The sequence below is a fragment of the Narcine bancroftii genome, chromosome 2 (assembly GCF_036971445.1).
Source record: "Narcine bancroftii isolate sNarBan1 chromosome 2, sNarBan1.hap1, whole genome shotgun sequence".
Taxonomy (NCBI): Eukaryota; Metazoa; Chordata; class Chondrichthyes; order Torpediniformes; family Narcinidae; genus Narcine; species Narcine bancroftii.
Genome location: NC_091470.1, coordinates 236,976,528 through 236,994,457, shown reverse-complemented (window position 1 = coordinate 236,994,457; position 17,930 = coordinate 236,976,528). Strand labels below are relative to the sequence as shown.

The 17,930-nt window shown below is 39.5% G+C and overlaps 1 protein-coding gene across 3 annotated transcripts in view; it reads left to right on the top strand.

The window, feature by feature from the left end:
* Nucleotides 1–17,930, top strand: part of csmd3b (CUB and Sushi multiple domains 3b) — a 927,060-nt gene that overhangs the window by 239,590 nt on the left and 669,540 nt on the right. For all 3 annotated transcript variants that reach the window (XM_069920534.1, XM_069920535.1, XM_069920537.1), the window contains one exon: nucleotides 12,639–12,760. In XM_069920534.1, the coding sequence (XP_069776635.1) occupies nucleotides 12,639–12,760 (122 nt within the window). The remainder of the gene's footprint in view (nucleotides 1–12,638; nucleotides 12,761–17,930) is intronic.

The following is a 17,930-nucleotide window of genomic DNA, read 5'->3' as shown; positions in this document are numbered from 1 at the left end:
CTGCCGGTAGTCCCCTTTGTCTTGTCCACATTGAGACGCGGGTAGTTTCTCTCGCACCAGATCACAAGGTTTTCCTCCTCTTCTCAGTAGGGCAACTCATCGTTGTTGCTGATGAGGCCAAGTACTGTTGTGTCATCTGAAAAATTGATGACATTTTTACAGCTGGTTCTGGTGATGCAGTCATGGGCGAGTAGCATGAATAGCCCTGAGCTGTGCAAGTTAACTTGATTCTCGTGATTTGTTTTGCTCAGTATTTATCTCAGATTTTCTCATTCTCTGTTTAATCCTAATATATTTTAATCTATTTTAAGTTGCTATGCAACTTCATGCAAGTCCATTTTAATCACATCCACAGACTTGTGATAAATAACTGGATTAATTAATTGGACTAAACTGTGCTATTACCAGTGCACAGAATACCACAGAAACATTGACTGATAATTAACTTCAAGTCATTCTCTCAGTTTCTCTGTCACCTGTTGTGACACTTTAAACACTATTGCCTTTCAGATGTCCTTTTTCCTCAGCATGACTTACCCACACCTATACTTGATTGAATCTCCTCTATTATTCTGCCTCTTCTTTTCCTTTCTCCTTCCTGTCAGAAGCAGATAGTTCCTCCCCCCTCCCATCTCATTAACCATTATGCTCACCTTCTCTAATTTCTGCTACCTTCAATGAGATTCCATCATCAAATCTTTGCTCCATAAGAGTGTTGACATTCTGATCCCTCTGTGACACCCAGGTGCATTACTTTACCTCCAACAAATGCTCCTTTTCCCTCCACATTCTCAAATGCAAATTCAGGAGTATCAACACATCCCCTTGGCCCCTTCCTTTTCTGCCATCCTGAGACCCAAACAGTCCACTATGAGGCAGGGATGCAGTTGCATTTTGAATTAAATATTTTGTACTCCGTGCCCACATCTCATACCCATATGAAGAATCTGATCCACATTTGAAAACTACTATGCTGTGCATTCTGTTCAGACCACAAGAGTGACATGGAGGAGAGCAAGGGTCCAGTTGGCTGTCACTTTATTGTGCATCCCACTCTCAATCTCACCTCCCTGTCTTTGATGTCTTTCCACTGCTTCATTGTTAATTCATTAATTTCAATGTTTTTAATGATTAGAATTTAACACTTTAAGAAAAGTATTAAGATATAAATTTTGATAATCTATTTAAATAGTGTTTAAATATTTTTAACAACCAGCAAAATATCCAAGGCCATGAAGCATTGAGAGATTAATTCTCAAGGCTTATTTGACACTTGGAGTCTCCACTACCTCCTGAACATCAAAGGATTGATCAGCCCATCTGGGCCTCTGCAGCTGTGTGAGTTTCATACTTAAGAGTATTGGGTTCAGTTCACATTATAGGAAGGATGTGGAAGCTTTGGAGAGGGTGAAGAGAAGATTTTTCAGGATTGGAGAATGCATCTGGAGAAGGAAGTTTGGCCGAGCTAGAATTTTCTTTGGATTGATGGAGGTGAGAAGTGATGTAATTCTGTGGCACACAAGACACAAAATCTCTCCCATCCTATCCACTACCATCATGGAGCATGTATAGAAATCATGTATCCTGTTCTCAATCATGGGATCTGAAGGTGAAGGAGCTTGTCACACTCCACAATGGAAAGTATGGTGTCAGCATCAACATGAGAGGAAAGACATTGGTAGAAGGAGAAACAAATCGTGACAAAGAATGAAGTTGAACGATTGTCAGGACTGTAATCAGCTGCTGGGCCATGAGATTTATTACCCTGGACAGGCATGGAGAGAAGGTCAAGCTAGTGACAAGACAGATGCAATGGAGGTTGTAAACTTAGGTAGGTGCAGGAGGCTCAAAGGATCAATACATGTTGTATCAAATTGAGTCCAGATGAAACAGATTCCAGCACTTGACCCATCGACTGGAAGGTTTCAGGCAGTTTCTCTTGAATAACGAAGAAAAATCAGAAATCCTCAGTTATCCAAAATTGTTTCAGAGCTGAACTGATGTCACAGGTTGAAAATTTTTTTGAAATTTTGGAAAAACTTCTGAGTAGAATTTTGAGGTTTTTGGTGTTGGATTTATCTTATTTTGTTCAGGTTGTTTTTTTTGATAAGAATTAAACATTGTTTCATGCTTAAACAGCCTTCCCTTATTGTTTGTTGCTTAAACACTGTTACAAATGATTTTCTGTTGCTACTGGGCTGTTTTTTAAAAAATGACCAGTTGTCCAAAAATATTGTTTATCCGAAATAGGCCCGGCCCTGACCATTTTAGATAATTGGAGTTGCTACTGTACCTGCACTAATACCTGCTTCAAACACCTCCTCCTGCAACCCTCTCCATTCACTCTGTAAAAAATGTTTCCCTTCATGCTCTTATGAAATATCCCTCTCCTACCTTAAAACATCCTCTGGTTACCAATTCCCCTACACTGTGTAAAAGAATGTGCATTCACCCAAACTATTTCTCTCATTATTTTGTAAACCTCTATCACCTGTCCTCCTCTTCCACTCCAAGGAATAAAGCCCAGTCTCCTCAGCCTTTCCCAATAGCTCAGGCCCCTGTGTCCTGGCAACATTCTCATATATCTTCTCTATACCCTCTCCAGCTTGACAAAATGTGTGGAACAGATACTGTACTGAATCAATAGAATAGCTGGAGGGAGGAATCAAGTGTATAATTTACAACCAGGACAAAAGCCTTTATCAACATGAACACTGCAAAAACTGGGAATGAGGTTTCATGCCTTTTGGTTGAATAGAAAATGGAATCAGAAGCATTATGTGATGACCAGAAAATGAAAATTTAAAACATTAAACTGAAAGATGTGAATGATTTAAAATCGACAGAAGAGAGGGAATATCAGGCATTCAAAAGAGAGTGAATCAATGTTATCAGTTATTGACTATTCCAGACAGATCACTCCCAGAATGAAGAGCAAGGTGAAAAGAGTGATCAAAGCTGAGATCTGGGGAATTGTTAAAATTATTTTGGAGTCACACTAGAGTTAATAATATGAATATTTTGAATCTCATTGCTGACCAGGCAACTGTTCTGTAAAAAATCACGTCCTCGCGACCATGTGCAGGTCAATTTTCTCCCGACTTCCACGTAGCACTGTGGGAGTCATCAAGCATCTTGTGTTCTGACCTCATTCTGCTGCTGAACTCAGCACTACATTGAAGATGGAGCACACATATGCTGAACTAAGGGACTGGCAACCCTGGCTTATCCATTCTTTTGAAATGGATTTCCAATCTTGATTCAAAACTAAATGCAGGTTGATTTTGATATTTTTAAAAATAAATTTCTATTATTTCAACAAGTTTTCAAGTGCTTTTAATTGTGTTCTTATTTTGAACACCTTTGACAAAAGAGTTCATGTGTAATTGAGCCCATTATCAAGTATCAATAATTAAGAGGAAAGCATGATTTAGTTTTCACTGCGGATACTGTATGTTATAACTGGAAATAAAGCTTTACATGTAGTGTGGCAAAGCACATATTTGATGACCAGGTGAACCGGCTCCATGTGTTAAGCGCGTGTCATCGGAGCAGCTGCATCAAAGATGGCGTTGTGTGGCCTTCTTTTCCGGTAGAAGCTGGGGACCTGCATGCATGCAGGTAGCGCGCTTACACCAAAATGACATGATCTCCGGTGTGCTGGGCTAGGAGCTTTAAATGCCTTAAAAGCGGCAGCGTGTTAGTGAAAACAAGTTCACGAGTTCCAGTGAGCCCACCGACTTCTGGTCTCGTTCATTCACTCAGTTAGCACGCTCACCATAGTACCAAAATAAAACGGAAAGTCTGGCTGGAAAAAAAAACACATGGTGGTGTTGGAGGAATGATATTCATGATCTATGAAAAATACGCCTGCTGAGTGAAAAGATGTCACAATGCCATTGTCATTTGCAATTATAATTCAAACACCAGTTGCAAGTTGTACTTATCATGTGTCGTGCAGACCTCCTAAGTGGAACCTATAAAACTAAATCATTTTAATGTGTTAATGCATTAAAATAAAGTAAGCACTCTATATAGATGTCTTTAAATGGAAGGTTAATTTTACAAATTGAGGCTCGCTAGAATTACAGCGCTGTGACAATAGCCCCAGTGGCATTATAAAATGAATTAAGTTCTCAAAATTTTAACCGTAATCTCTGTTCATCACTATGTGAGTTGGCATGATTTATAGTTACTGGTCCGTTTAAATTTATGGTCCACTGCTTAATAGATTAAAAAAACACTATCTTGTATTACGAACAGGAATGTAGAAGTGGGTAACGTTCTGGAACATTGATCTAATGTTCATTTTATCTCATCAACCAGCACATCAGCCTGGTAGTTATTTTCAAAAAATGTTTTATTTTGATGGAAGTGCAATCTAGGTTTTATGATCTGCCCCCCCCAGGATAATATTTTGAATATGGTAGCTTGAGTTCCTTGTGTAGGGCCCAACCAAAATATTTTATTTAATGAAAAATATTTAATTATGCCAATTTAATTATTATTTCTTAAATATTCAATTACATTCCATTAGTAAATTTAAATAACATTTAAGACCCTCAGGCACTCATCTCTCCCCACTAATTTCACTTCCTCTCTCCCCAACCCCCCCCCCCCCCTTCCCCTATGCCACACTTGCACTCATTGTTGTTATTCTATTAAAGGTGCTCTGTTATTACAGCCTTCATTATAGACTCCAGTATTTCCTAAACTTTTTGGCTAACAGATCAGTAGTTCATGTTTTTCCTCACACCCCCCCCCCCCCACCTCCTTCCAGAAATAGTGAGATTACACAGAAAAGAATTTCTAGTAACTGGAGGATCAGAAGATGATAACCAAAGCTGAGAGTGAGGTGCTTCATTATGGGAAGAATAACCAAAATAGGACATATGCAGTGAAGGGGAGGGCATTGAGGAATGCAGAGGAACAGAGAGATCTTGGAATAACGGTTCAGCGTTCTTTGAAGGTAGAGTCTCATGTAGATACAGGGTGATGAAGAAGGCTTTTGGTATGCTGGCCTTCGTAAATCATAGCATAGAATATAGGAGCTGGGAGGTAATGTTGAGACTGTTCAAGGCATCGGTGAGGCCAAGTTTGGAATATTGTGTGCATTTCTGGTCTCCAAATTATAGGAAGGATATCAAGAAAATAGAGAGTGTACAGAGAAGATTTACTAAAATGCTGCCTGGATTGCAGCATATAGAATATGGAGAAAGACTGAGTAGACTGGGTCTTTATTCATTGGAGCATAGATGATTGAGAGTGGATTTGATAGACGTATATAAATTTATGCGGGAAATAGATGTGAATAGGCTCTTTTCCCTGAGGGTAGGGGAGATTGGAACAAGAGGTCATAAGTTAAGGGTAAGGGAGCAAAACTTTAGAAATAACTTAAGAGGAAGCTTCTTTACTCAGAGAGTGGTGGATGAGTGGAATGACCTTCCGGAAGAGGTAGCTGCAGCAAGGTCAGTTCTGTAATTTGAGAGGAGATTGGATGAGTACATGGATGTGAGGGGATTGGAGGGTTATGGGCAGGGAGCAGGTCGGTGGAACTAGTGGAGTTTCACTTAAATCGGTGTGGACTAGAAGGGCCGATATGGCCTGTTTCCATATTGTAATTGTTATATGGTTATAAAGCATCCCACATTGGAAGTTCCCAAGTCATGTTGTTTTCTATTCCTCATGACTCTGCAATCTGATTTTACCATGAGTCAGAAATAATTTCAATGAGGTTTGCTGAACATGACTTATTCTTTCATGTCTTCCTGTTTGTAATTTCAATAGTTCAGAATGTGTAGTGGCTAAATTCATCTCAACGGAAGTTGCATCATTGATCAAGTATTTTACTAGGATCAAAATTACTCTGAGCGAAAGCCTGTTTGACTCTCTCTGTTGCAAAACCACATGATACCTCCTAGATTTCCTGGAACCAAGGAGCTAGTGGAGTTGTTCAAGTGAACCAGTATGGACTTGAAAGGCCGACATGGCCTGTTTCTGTGCTGTAAATGGCTATATGGTTAATACAGGAGATTGAGCCTCATCAGTTTCCATAGTAAATCTCCTCAGTGGCTAAATGCTGTGAACCACCAGTGTGTTCATAACCACAATTTATCTGTTGAATTACAGCAGGAATGTTACATGGAAACAGCTTTGTTTTAGGACTGGTTGTCTTTTGAAGTAATGCATTGCCACTTCTGAAGATGTTTCAATTTCTGTAACTAACGTTCCTGTCTCGAAGAACACTTGAAAATGTTATTGAATAATTTGCAATGTGTAATATTTCTCTAACAAGAGCAACAATCAAGTTGCTGGAAGTCCTCAGAGTGTCAGGCATGATCATTGGAGTCAAAAGGATACTTAATGTGTCAGCATGAGCCCTTGCGTTGGAGCGAATGCTCAGAACCTTTGGAAAATAAATTGAAGAGAAACCTCATTGCAGAAGAAGTGCGAGAGAACTTAAAATGCAGTAAGATAAAATTCTGAGGCCTGACCAAGTGTAATCTTGGATATTGTCGGAAACTGGAGAAGAAATGAAGGGGAACATAGCAGGAATATTTGCAACAGTGTTACCGTAACACTGGTGGATGGAAAATGTTGCCTTATTTTAGAAATGTTCCAAGGAGAAACCAGAAAAAGATAGACTGATGAACATCGTGCAGCTTGTAATTTGGATTGGAGGACTGTAACCAGAGGTGTGTAGCAAGGATCAATGCTGTGCTCACTTGTTTGTCATCTATATTCATGATTGGGATGTCAATGAGGCCAGCACATTGTGACAACAACAAATGGACATCTAATTTAATATACATCCTTTGATAATTTCATGAGATAGTAATGAACTGCACATGCTTAGGTTGTTAGGCAAACATTGAAATGACATATTATTGTTAAGACCCCAGAGGACCCCAACACCCAGCAGCAATAGATATTCACCAAGACAAATGGTTACTTAAACGAAAGTTGCTTTTAATTATCTTCAAACATGAAAACAGAATCACATTTTAACTTATCACTATTAACTAATATAACTTAACCCCCTTCTAATTCTAAGCGCACGCATATGTAATGTGTGTGTAAGTTCAGAAAAGTTCTTTGATTCACAATCCAATCTCATTTTTCATTCCTCCAAATTTGCTGGTTGCAGGCAATTCTAAAACTGTGCATAGAATCTAACATTTATGAAGTTCACCATGCTTTGGTGCTTGAAAGGTAAATGGTTACCACTCAGGAAGGTTCTTGTCGGTTTTCAGAGAGAGATTTGTTGTTTCTGGACACAAACTGATCCTTTTTAATCAGCCACATCAGTGTCTTGCTGAAGAAACTTGTCCCCTCAGCGGTCTCTAGATGAAAACCTCTTTCTTTCAGATCACCACAGAGTTATTTTTTGTTTCTTTTACTTCGAGTGAAATATTAGGCAGCCAGTCCTATCCTCTTGTATGGACCACAAAGGCTTTGACCAGGCAGAACTAAGCACTCATAACCCATCTTCAAAATGGGGTTTTCCACAAACTTTCCAGCTTGTCCTGTTCCAGTTCCAGATCAGCTGCTGACTGTAAAACTGCAGAATTGATCTCTCTCCTCTCTGAGAAAAAGCCTGTTTTACTCTCTCTGCTTGCAAAACCACATGACCCTCTTTGAACAAGCAAGCTGCACTCCCAGACAGCCTATGGCTCAGAACTCCTCTGATCTTTTTCATCTGTGGCTTTTCTAAACGACAATCCATTAGTGAAATCTCTTGGGCACTCCCCCAAGGAGCATAGGCCACCAGGAGCCATCCCATCTGGCTTGAGCAGAGCTCAAGTATTTTAAATGAGATCTGTTTTGAAGTGTCAGTATGTGACATACACTAAAAAGCCTGCCCCAATTTATCTCCCAAAAACATATCTATATACAATACAAACACAACATAATCTGTCTCATTACTGAGAAAATCACATTTCTTTTGAGAAGCCATAGATGTATATGGTGCAATGAAATAGAGCTCATATTTCAAGGTTTCAGCATAGTGCTTTCAGATACACACAAAGAACAAGATTAACTCCTTGCTTTAGACCAAAACAATCTTTTTTTAAATTCAGTTGAAGCTGATACTGGCTATTTAAACTCATGCTATAGAATTACCAGGACTTCCAAATGAACCTACTACCCCATATGTTTTTGAGGATGGAGCATCCAGGAAAAACCCACGCAGACATGGGAAGAATGTACAAACTCCTTAGACAGTACTGAAATCGAGCACAGGTCTCTGACATTGTCATACCATTTTGCTAACCATGCCGCCCACTAGAGGTATTTGAGTAATTATTCCAATATATTAATTCTACCCATTTTCCTTTTGAAATTGCTTGGTATTCTTCCCTTTGCTTTAAATTTGATGCTTTATTCTCAAAATCCCAAAGCAGAGGAATTTGGTTGAAAGTTTAGGGTCTTGGGTGAGTGGTAGGGATAATGTTGAACTATTAATTGTGTCTATATTTTGAGGACAGTTAACAGCCTTTTTTATGGATTCTAATTGAATATAGAGAAGGAGATGACAGACATCTAAACTTTGAGATTAAGTGTAGGTAGAAGATTGTGAGATCAGTGAGTCAGGAGACAGAAGAGAACTCTGAGCTGGTCTGGGCATTGATTAGGAAGGGTAAGAAGAAGATGATCGACAGAAGAGTCAATGGGTAAGTAAAGGGGATCCACAGGTTGAGTTCCTCATGTGAGGCTGTGACCAGCCTAGGGTAACCTCTTTAGAACATACTGCTTTGGAGACAGAAAGCTATTAAAACCTATGAGAGAGTCTGGCAACAAGAATGTTTCAGATCTAGGTGAAGAACATACCTGTTTGGATGCAGTGAGTAAGAATTTTGATGCATGTTGTATTTGTATGTATCACAATAAGCTCATCAACATTATTCAAAGTTCAGATTTATTGTCAGAGTATGTACATGATGTCTCAGATCCTTTTTCCTGTAGGCCAGGCAGAATTTCTACTTATCGGTAGTTCAAAACAAAGACGGTTAACGTAGTGGTTAGTGTAACACTGTTATAGAACCAGCCGTCGGGAATGGGGTTCGGATCCCACGCTGCTTTAGAGAGTTCTGCCCATTTCTTTCTGGGTTCCTCCAGGAGCTCCAATTTGCTACCACCGTACGAAATGTACCGCGGGTTATAGTTTAATTGGGTGCAATTGAGTGGCAAAGGCTCGTGAGCTGAAATGGCCTGTTGCCTACTGTATATCTAAATAGGAAAAAAAGTGTATAAAAGTGAACAAAAAAAATGAAATGTAAACAAATTGACTGTTCAATGCAGAAATAAATATTTAATAATAAATGATGTACAAAGAAAGACTCATAAATGAGTCTCTGATACTGTTAGTTGTTGAGGAGTCTGATGGTGGAAAGGTTGCAGCTGTTCCTGAACTGATTTCTCCAGTGAAACACTAAACTGGCAGTGCATGAGTCCTAATATCAATAAATTCAGGACACTTGTGATCACATGATCAGAAGGATCCTGTCGCATTTCCAGAGCTGTACAATTTAACTGAGAAATATTTGACAATTTTAATTTGCCTCACCACAAGAAATATGCACTTCTTCCTTATTTTTAACATATTTATTCTCAAGAGTTTTTGTCTCTTAGTTCTGCTACATTTTCTATACTTTGTATGTCTTTCCAAACAATCACATTTGGACACAAATTGCAACACTGAGCTCCTTTAAAGTTGCAAATTTATTTTGCTCAAAATTTTACAAAAATGTATTTGCATGTGACTAAACCTAAGCTTCCGTATGAACCATTGCTTTAAGGTGATGTTTAAATCTTCAAAAAAAGTTGCAGATTTTTTTTTTTTTTGCATCATTTATATATTCAGGCATAGTAGCTTGGCATGGTTTTATCCATGCAGCTGAAAGTGAATTATTTGAATCATTTGTACGTTAATTCATAGCAAAACAAAATAAATGATTAACAAATGGAGAATCAATGGTTCTTATTAAATAAGAAAAATTTGGAAGTATTTACATCTGCCCTATTAAAATCTCAGTCCACTCTCATAGACCTTGGTTTGAATATTTTCTTGAAGGAATGCAAATGCACTCAATGAGAGGGATTCACCTTGGAGACATGACCATTTTACTGGGGCAGAGAGCTTCCAATTTATTTATTTAAAACTTGTTCAAAAGTTTTTCACTGGTTCTAAAGCAATTTATTAATTCTTAAATCTTTTCCAATTGGCTAAATACAGCTAAGATGCACTGGAAAGTAAATACAACTCTATATACTCCTGCTTATTTAATTAATGTCGACTTTACTGCATTATATATTACAACAAAGTGATTGTTCAAATTATCAGACAAATAAATTTTAATATTTTGAAGAATAGTTGTTATTCTAAGTTTCTTCCATAGTTTGTTTCCTTATGGATGTTTACTCCAATCAATTACACTTCTAAGTGTTCCATGCATTGCTCCATAAATGCAGCTTTTATTCATCTTTTAATACTATATGTACAATTTATGTGGTCATGGTCATGTGAAGGTCCTTTCAAGATGGTACAGAATGATGGCCCCACGTTTGTTATAGACAATGGTGGCAGGCAAGAAATGGTTTCCTTAGAATGCCTTAAGCTGGCACATGTGGACCTAAATCAGCCAGTACAGCTGGCATTCCCCCAGTGTACAGGGTGTCCACTGGCCTGTTCTAGCTGTATAGGTGAGACTTTTGTGTCACCTCCAAACTCTGGTTCTGGAATGGGGGGGCAGGGTGGTTTATGTGGTGAATAACACCACCCCATTAACCGATGTCCACATTTGCCGGCCCAGGAATTCGCGGTGGCCGGGAGGCTCACTGGGAGGCTTGTGACTTCAGAAGTTGGATGATTATGAAGCCATGCCAACTGTAATTATTTAAACTCCTTTGAAGATTCCAATAAACAGTTCTGGTGGTTCAGAATTTCTGTTGTGCTTTATTCATGCACCACTCGCTACATGGTAATAAATAATGTGCATAGTTTGAGTCCTGAAATAAGTCAATGAATCTATTGCTTAGATAGTAGAGAGGTAGTAAATAGCCCTGAACTTGCTGATATGAGAGTGTGGCACCAATACATCTTTCCTGATGGCTGCAGTGAGAACAGAGCATGTCCTGAGTGGTGTGGATCCTTGATGCTCTCTGACTCCAGCGTCCCTTTAGATATTATTGGTGGAGGGGATGGTTAGCTTTGTGATGTGTCCACTATCTTTTGCAGGTATTGGCGCCCCCATCTGGCCATGATCCAGAAAGTCGGCGCATTTCCCAATATTCACTGTAGAAGTTTGCCAAGGTTTACAATGTGATACCAAACCTCTGCAAACTCTTGAAGAAGTAGGGGCACTGACGTGCTTTCTTCATGAGGACATTAGTAAGTTAGTGCAGGGAAGGTCCTCTGAGTTGACTTAGATTTGCTCATTCTCACCCCCCAGTGATCACTGGATTGCCCACCTCTGGTTTTTCTTCCTAATGTGTACAATCAGCTCCTTGGCATTCGTGACATTGAGATCAAGTTTATTGTTGATGCACTGCTTAGCCAAGTTTTCAGTTTCCCTCCTGTGTGCTGATTAATTGCCCCTTTCAATACGGCCCATTACCATGGTATTGTCAGCAAATTTGTAAATGGTGTTGTCATACAGTCGTAGGTGTAAAGCAAATACAGTAAAATCCCTAGTGTCTGGTATTTAAGCAACTGTTAACCCAACCAACCAGCAAAACAAAATTGAAGAAATTTAAAAATATATTAAAAAAAATCTAAATAAAAGTCTAAGATTGTAAAAGTAAATATTCTCTGAAGCAACACACCAACCCTTGGTGAAGATGGGAGTAAATAATCAGCCCAGTCATGTCTGCCCACAGTAGCTGTTTAAATACAGTTTTGTGCTAACAACTGGAGTTAGAATTTAAATTTTATAAGTTACATGGTTTTCTTGATTGAAGTGAACTTTACATAAATAAGGACTACAGTACTGATTTTTTTTTAAAAATTACATTTTGCACTCTCTTGTTTTTAAAACTGCTTATTCTTAATGCATTGTAAAAATGTGTTTCTGGCATCCACAATCCCCAAAGTTGCTGGTTAGCAGGAATTTTATTGTAGAGCAGGGCTTAGTATGCCGCTCTGTGGTGCACCGCTACTGATGGAGACTGTTTTGGAGACGTTCTTTCCAATTCTCACTGATTGGGATCTGGATGTTAGGAAATGCAGGATCCAATGACTCAGTGGGATATTGAGCCCAAAGTCTTGCAGTTTGCTGATCAGTTTTGAGGGGATGATGGGGTTGAATGCTGAACTATCGTCAATAAAGAGCAACCTGATGTATCCAATTTTGCTGTTCAGGTGGTACAGGGTGTTGTGCCGAGTCAGTGAGATAGCCTCTGTCATAGACCTGTGAAGTGGTTTCTTGAATCCTTCAGATCACCTACTCTAATTTACAAGAGATTGTTAGAAAACCCATCCAGTGTTATTTCTTCTTCTCTGCCAAAGTTACTGCTGCAGATGGGGAAAAAAAGCTAATCTGGAAATATCTTGTGACTTTTTGTGAGAGTTCAATATACTTATGTTTAGTTTGTTACCTGAGGAAACTCACATCAAACAATCATCTTGTCTTTTTCAGTGAAAACTTGTGGTGTTAATTTGAATGGTCCAGCTGGCAGCTTTGTGTCTCCCAATTTCCCCTTCCAATATGACAGCAACGCTCAGTGCGTCTGGATAATTACAGCAATAAGCCCCAATAAGGTAAGAGACAAATGTGTCTACGTTTATTTTTATATACATGAGTAATGCCATGCCTTTATCTTATGAAAAGATAAAGCTCATTTGAAAATAAAGGGAAGACTTCACTGTGTTTCAGTATTTTAAATATGATTGGAATATTTTATGGGTTTTCAAGATACAGTTGAAATGGTTTTGTACAAAGCTTCCTGAATCACTTACACACACCCATAAGATTTGTATATATTATGTACCTGATATTCAATGTAAGGTATCTTTTATATCCATTGTTTACCATGAAGAGATATGCCATCATTATTTCTTTACGTTTATCACCTGTGATAAGGTGAAGAGGTTGTTAATGTTAATTTAAAATGTCTCATAAAACAGAGGGAAAGAGAAGTTAAACCAGCAAATGCAGAAAAAGTGTCAGAGACTATTTATCCTTTTAACAATTGACGACTTTATTGGGCTTGGAAAATTTATATTTGTATAATGAGCCATTGTGTCAAGAAACATTTTTTACACAGGGGTTAAGTAAACACGCCAACCATTTCTGAGTGCAGAGAATGATTTTTTTTAAATATAATGCATCTAAAGCTCAAAATGTACATTTCATTCCAGTTGCTTGAAATTTTATGTCACCATCAACAACATCTTTGTTTTGCATGTGATTATTCCAACTTGCTCTTATTTCTCCATCAATGTGAAGCCTCCTAAAAGTCTGCCATCCTCTGCCATTTTATGAATTCAATTTTAAAATTTGCACCCTTGTTTTTATTTCCCTTCAAGGCCTTAAAACCCAAATCTCTGTAAATTCGGCCTTTTTAAAACTTGATAAGAGATTTGAGCAGAGCCATGAAACTGCTTTCGTGCAGTTCCAGCGAGCATGGTTCATTCCTGAACTCTAATACTGTCTGTGAGGGGTTTGTTCATTGTCATGTAAAGATGTAGATTTCTCCCAGTTCTCCTCCCACATCACTATCATGTGTATGTTGGTAGATTAAATGGGCACTGTAAATTGTTCTTAGGTGATTGACAGAGTGAATGGGAATAAGTTTATTGTCATCTGATTGTACAACTACAAACTGGCGAAACGGTGGTCTCTCGTTATTGGTGCAAAGTATGCAGACACAAACCCACACATAACACATATACAGAAAACAATACACATGCAGGACAAGTATTTCATTTATACAATTAAATAAATGTTGTTTCTAAATATGAGAGTCTCAGATGGTTAGGGTGAACAGTTCCTTTGGGCATTCAGCATTCTCACTGCCCATGGGAAGAAGCTGGCTCTCTATCTCTCAAGCGAGGAGATGTCATGTGTCCATGATAGGTCACTAGATAAGTGGACTCCAAGGAACTTGGTGCTCTCTACTCTCGCCACTGCAGAATTATTGATGTGTAGTGGAGGGTGGTTGTTCCTGGCCCTCCTGAAGTCATCAATAACCTCCTTTGATTTGTCCATGTTGAGACTTAGGTTTCCTTGACGACTCACCTTGAAGGGCTCAAGCTGAAACATAGGTTATGTATCATTATTATATAAAGTCCACTCTTTGACCTACTGAGTTTCTCCAGTATTGTATTTTTACTTCAAACGTGGTGTCTAAAGACTTTCATGCTTCACTTGAGACTCAGGTTGTTATTCTCGCACAATATCACAAGATTTTCCACTTCAACTCTGCAGTGCGACTCGTCGCTGTTGCTGATGAGGCCAATGACTGTAGTGTCAGCTGTGAATTTGATGACACTGTTCGCGCTGGATCTAGCGACGTAATCGTGAGTCAGTAGTGTGAGCAGGAATGGGATGAGTACGCAGCCCTATCGTGTGCCTGGGCTCAGCCTGACAGGTTCGATGTTCTGCCACTGACCCGAGCAACCTGTGCTCTTTCTGTTAGGAATCCAGAATCCAATTACAAAGAGAGGCGTTGAGTCCCAATGAGGACAGCTTCTCCACCAGCCTTTGGGTAATGACCGTATTAATGCCAAGCTGAGGTCGATGATCAGTAGCATCATTCTCCAGGTGGGTCAGGATGGAATGAAGGGACAAGGCTAGAGCATTGTCAGTGGAAGAAGTTATTCTATAGGTGTATTGAAGTAGGTCCAGTAAATCTGGGAAGTATGCTTTCCATCACCAGAGGCTTGAAGTATTTCATTATGGTGGAGGTCAATGACACAGACTGGTCATCATTAATGCCTGTTATTGTCACCCACTTGGATACTTGGATGATGATAGCTGACTTGAAACCAGTGGGGACAATGGACTGCTGCAATGACAAGTTGAAGATGTCCTTGAAAACCTCCGCCAATTGGTCTGCATAGCCCTTCAGTACCAGGTATGTTATCTGGTCCCGCTGCCTTGTGTGGTTTCACGGGTTCTCCTCACATCCACTGCGCTATGGAGGGTTCCCATTCATCAGGGAGACACTGAGCTTTCTTCAGTATCATCCTGTTCTTCTCATCAAACTGTGCATCAGTGTTCCGTTTGTCTGGAAGGGAGCTGACATTATCTTTAGCTCACAAGGTTGACTTCTGATTTGCGATAGTATATGGGGAGAATAAAACAGGATTACTCCAAATGAGTTATTGATAGATAGCCCAGACTCAGCAGATGAAGGGGATTCTTTCCATGATGTACGACTCTAACATTCAATTTGTGTTCGGAAATAGTAAATAAAATTGCTCTCGATCACACCACCATCGATGGTCATTTCTGTAGCTCCCAAAACAAAAGTTATTATCTTTTCAAATCTGTGCTCATTACTTCTCACTCCTCAGTATGGATGATCCTTCAGCCCTCCTTCTTTGACGAATGTTCTAATATCTCCTGATAATGATTTGTTTTGTGGCATATTTTTGGAATCACCCTGTAGGGTGGTGTTGCATTAAATGGCCTATAAATACAAGCTATTGTTGCTGATCTTGCGAATGTTTTCTCACAGCTATATAAGTCCACTTATTTCTAAAAATAATTGTCATTGTTATTTGTTTTGCTATCCCAATCAATCTTGTGTACTGAGGACTGAGAATTATAGATTTTTTTTCTCATGTGATACAATCTTAACTGGAGGATATTTTAGGAGGATTGTAAAAGTGATGTTTTTATAGAGATGTCATTGAAAGAAGGTTATTTTTTTCAATGAACTGCATCTGCCTTCATTGTGGGATTGGAACTAGTTTTCTGCTATTATCTACAATTTCAGAGATGTTATATCGCCATCTCATAGCTACGGTAACAGCTCAGGCTTCTGCAGACTATCATTCCAATGGCATTGAAATTTTATGGTTGACAAATGCAGCAGAGGGTAGAATACGTTTGCAGAAGGGCCAAAAAGATGATTCAATGGCAACTTTTTTAATGAAACAATTATGAAAATGCAGGGAGCATTGTGTGACAGTTACCAGTGCTCAATTCAAAGAGAGCAGATGACAACAATAAATGGACAATAAAGTTCTGAAGTCAGGATTAGCACATCATCTGAAGCTTTTTAGTTGATGCACTAATCACTGATTCAGTAGGTAGGGGCTAAGAATATGATGTAATCAGAATGAGTACTAGATTCAACATTCCTTTATTGTCATGTAAAGTCCCTGTGAACATGAAGTCTCTCTTTCAATAAAGCTCTTGCATTTTAAATGAGATTGCTTTTGTGAAGTGTTACTCTGTGAAGTAACCAACACACTAAATCCCCAAAATCTCTCTTTTAGAGATATATTAATATATAATATAATGTACTCTGTAACACACTACCTCCAAAAGAATTATCCCAATCTTGAGAGTTTGTATTTTTTTTAATGTTCAATTTTAACATCTTGAATAACAATCTGCCATCACATTATTTGTACCTTTGATATGATTAATTTGCAGATTATATTTTTGTAATTTTAAACTCCGGTTTAACAGTCTTCTGTTTTTATTCTTCATTTTATTCAAAAACACCAGAGGATTGTGGTCAGTAAATACAATTGGTTCATGAGTGGTACCCAGATTCACATCAAAATTCTGCTGAGCAAATATTATAGACCACTGTTCCTTCTCAATAGTGGAATAATTCCTTTGATGAACACTAAATTTTTTTGAAAAGTGGGCAACTCGAAGGTAAATTTCTTTTTTTTTGTAACAAAACTGCACCGACTGCCCCCTCACTGGCATCCACTGCTGAAGAAAATGGTCTGTCAAAATCAGGAGATTTTAAAACTGGGTAATGGCATAGCATCTCCTTTAAATGTTCTAAAGCTCTCTGACAAATCTATGTCTTATAGCGTGCTGGAAGTGAGTGAGTGAACAGACTGCAGACACAAAATGTGAGCTCTGAGGTCATAGCAGGAATATTTATTTAAATTTTGCGCGCTTGCTTTCCAGCTGTGCAGTCAGGCCGTGTGTATGCTCTGCCACTTGGGTGACACTGACACAAGCGTGCACACCAACTTGCGTCATGGAGTGGAAGAGATAGGAAAATGTCACCATCTCTGCTGCGATTGCCCCGCTGACCTTGTGGAACATGCAGGGCCAGTTAATCACAGCAGATTTGTGCGTCGCCACCTAACACCCACCCTCCCCCAGAACTGGCATTGGTGGCAACTTGGCATGGTGGCCACTGCACAGGGAAATGCTGCATCTGGTCAAGATGTGCTGGTTCCAGGCGTTCCACTGTGAAAATCTCCTCCCTGTCACCAACCTGCAAAGTGAAAGCAGAGGTGGTGCGGTGGAGCACTTTGTAGGGACACTGGAGGGGTGCTCTGTGTCCACCCCTATGCACACACGCAAAATCACAAGTCATTAAATCTGTGGACACACGAGTCTGGGGGGTTGCAGTGTCTGGATGGAGCTGGCCGGGCCATGGTATCCAGTTTCTGCTGAAGACACTGCAGGTCCATACAGGGCTCCTGGGGCTGTTGTGAGACAGAGGTAGGAACTGACCCGGCACTGTGAGGGTCTCACCGTAGAGCAGTTCAGTGGTAGATGCCTGCAGTTCCTCTGGGGGGGCTGTGTGAATATGAAGAGGACCCAGGGAAGCTTATCCACCCAGTTGGAGCTGTCGAGGTGTTCCATCAGGGAAGCCTTGAGGTGGCGGTGGAACTACTCAACCAGACTATTGGATTGGGGTCGGTATGCCATGGTGTAGGTCTGTGCCCAGGAGTTTGGCAAGGGATGATGTGAATTGGGCTCCATGGTCCTTGGTGATGT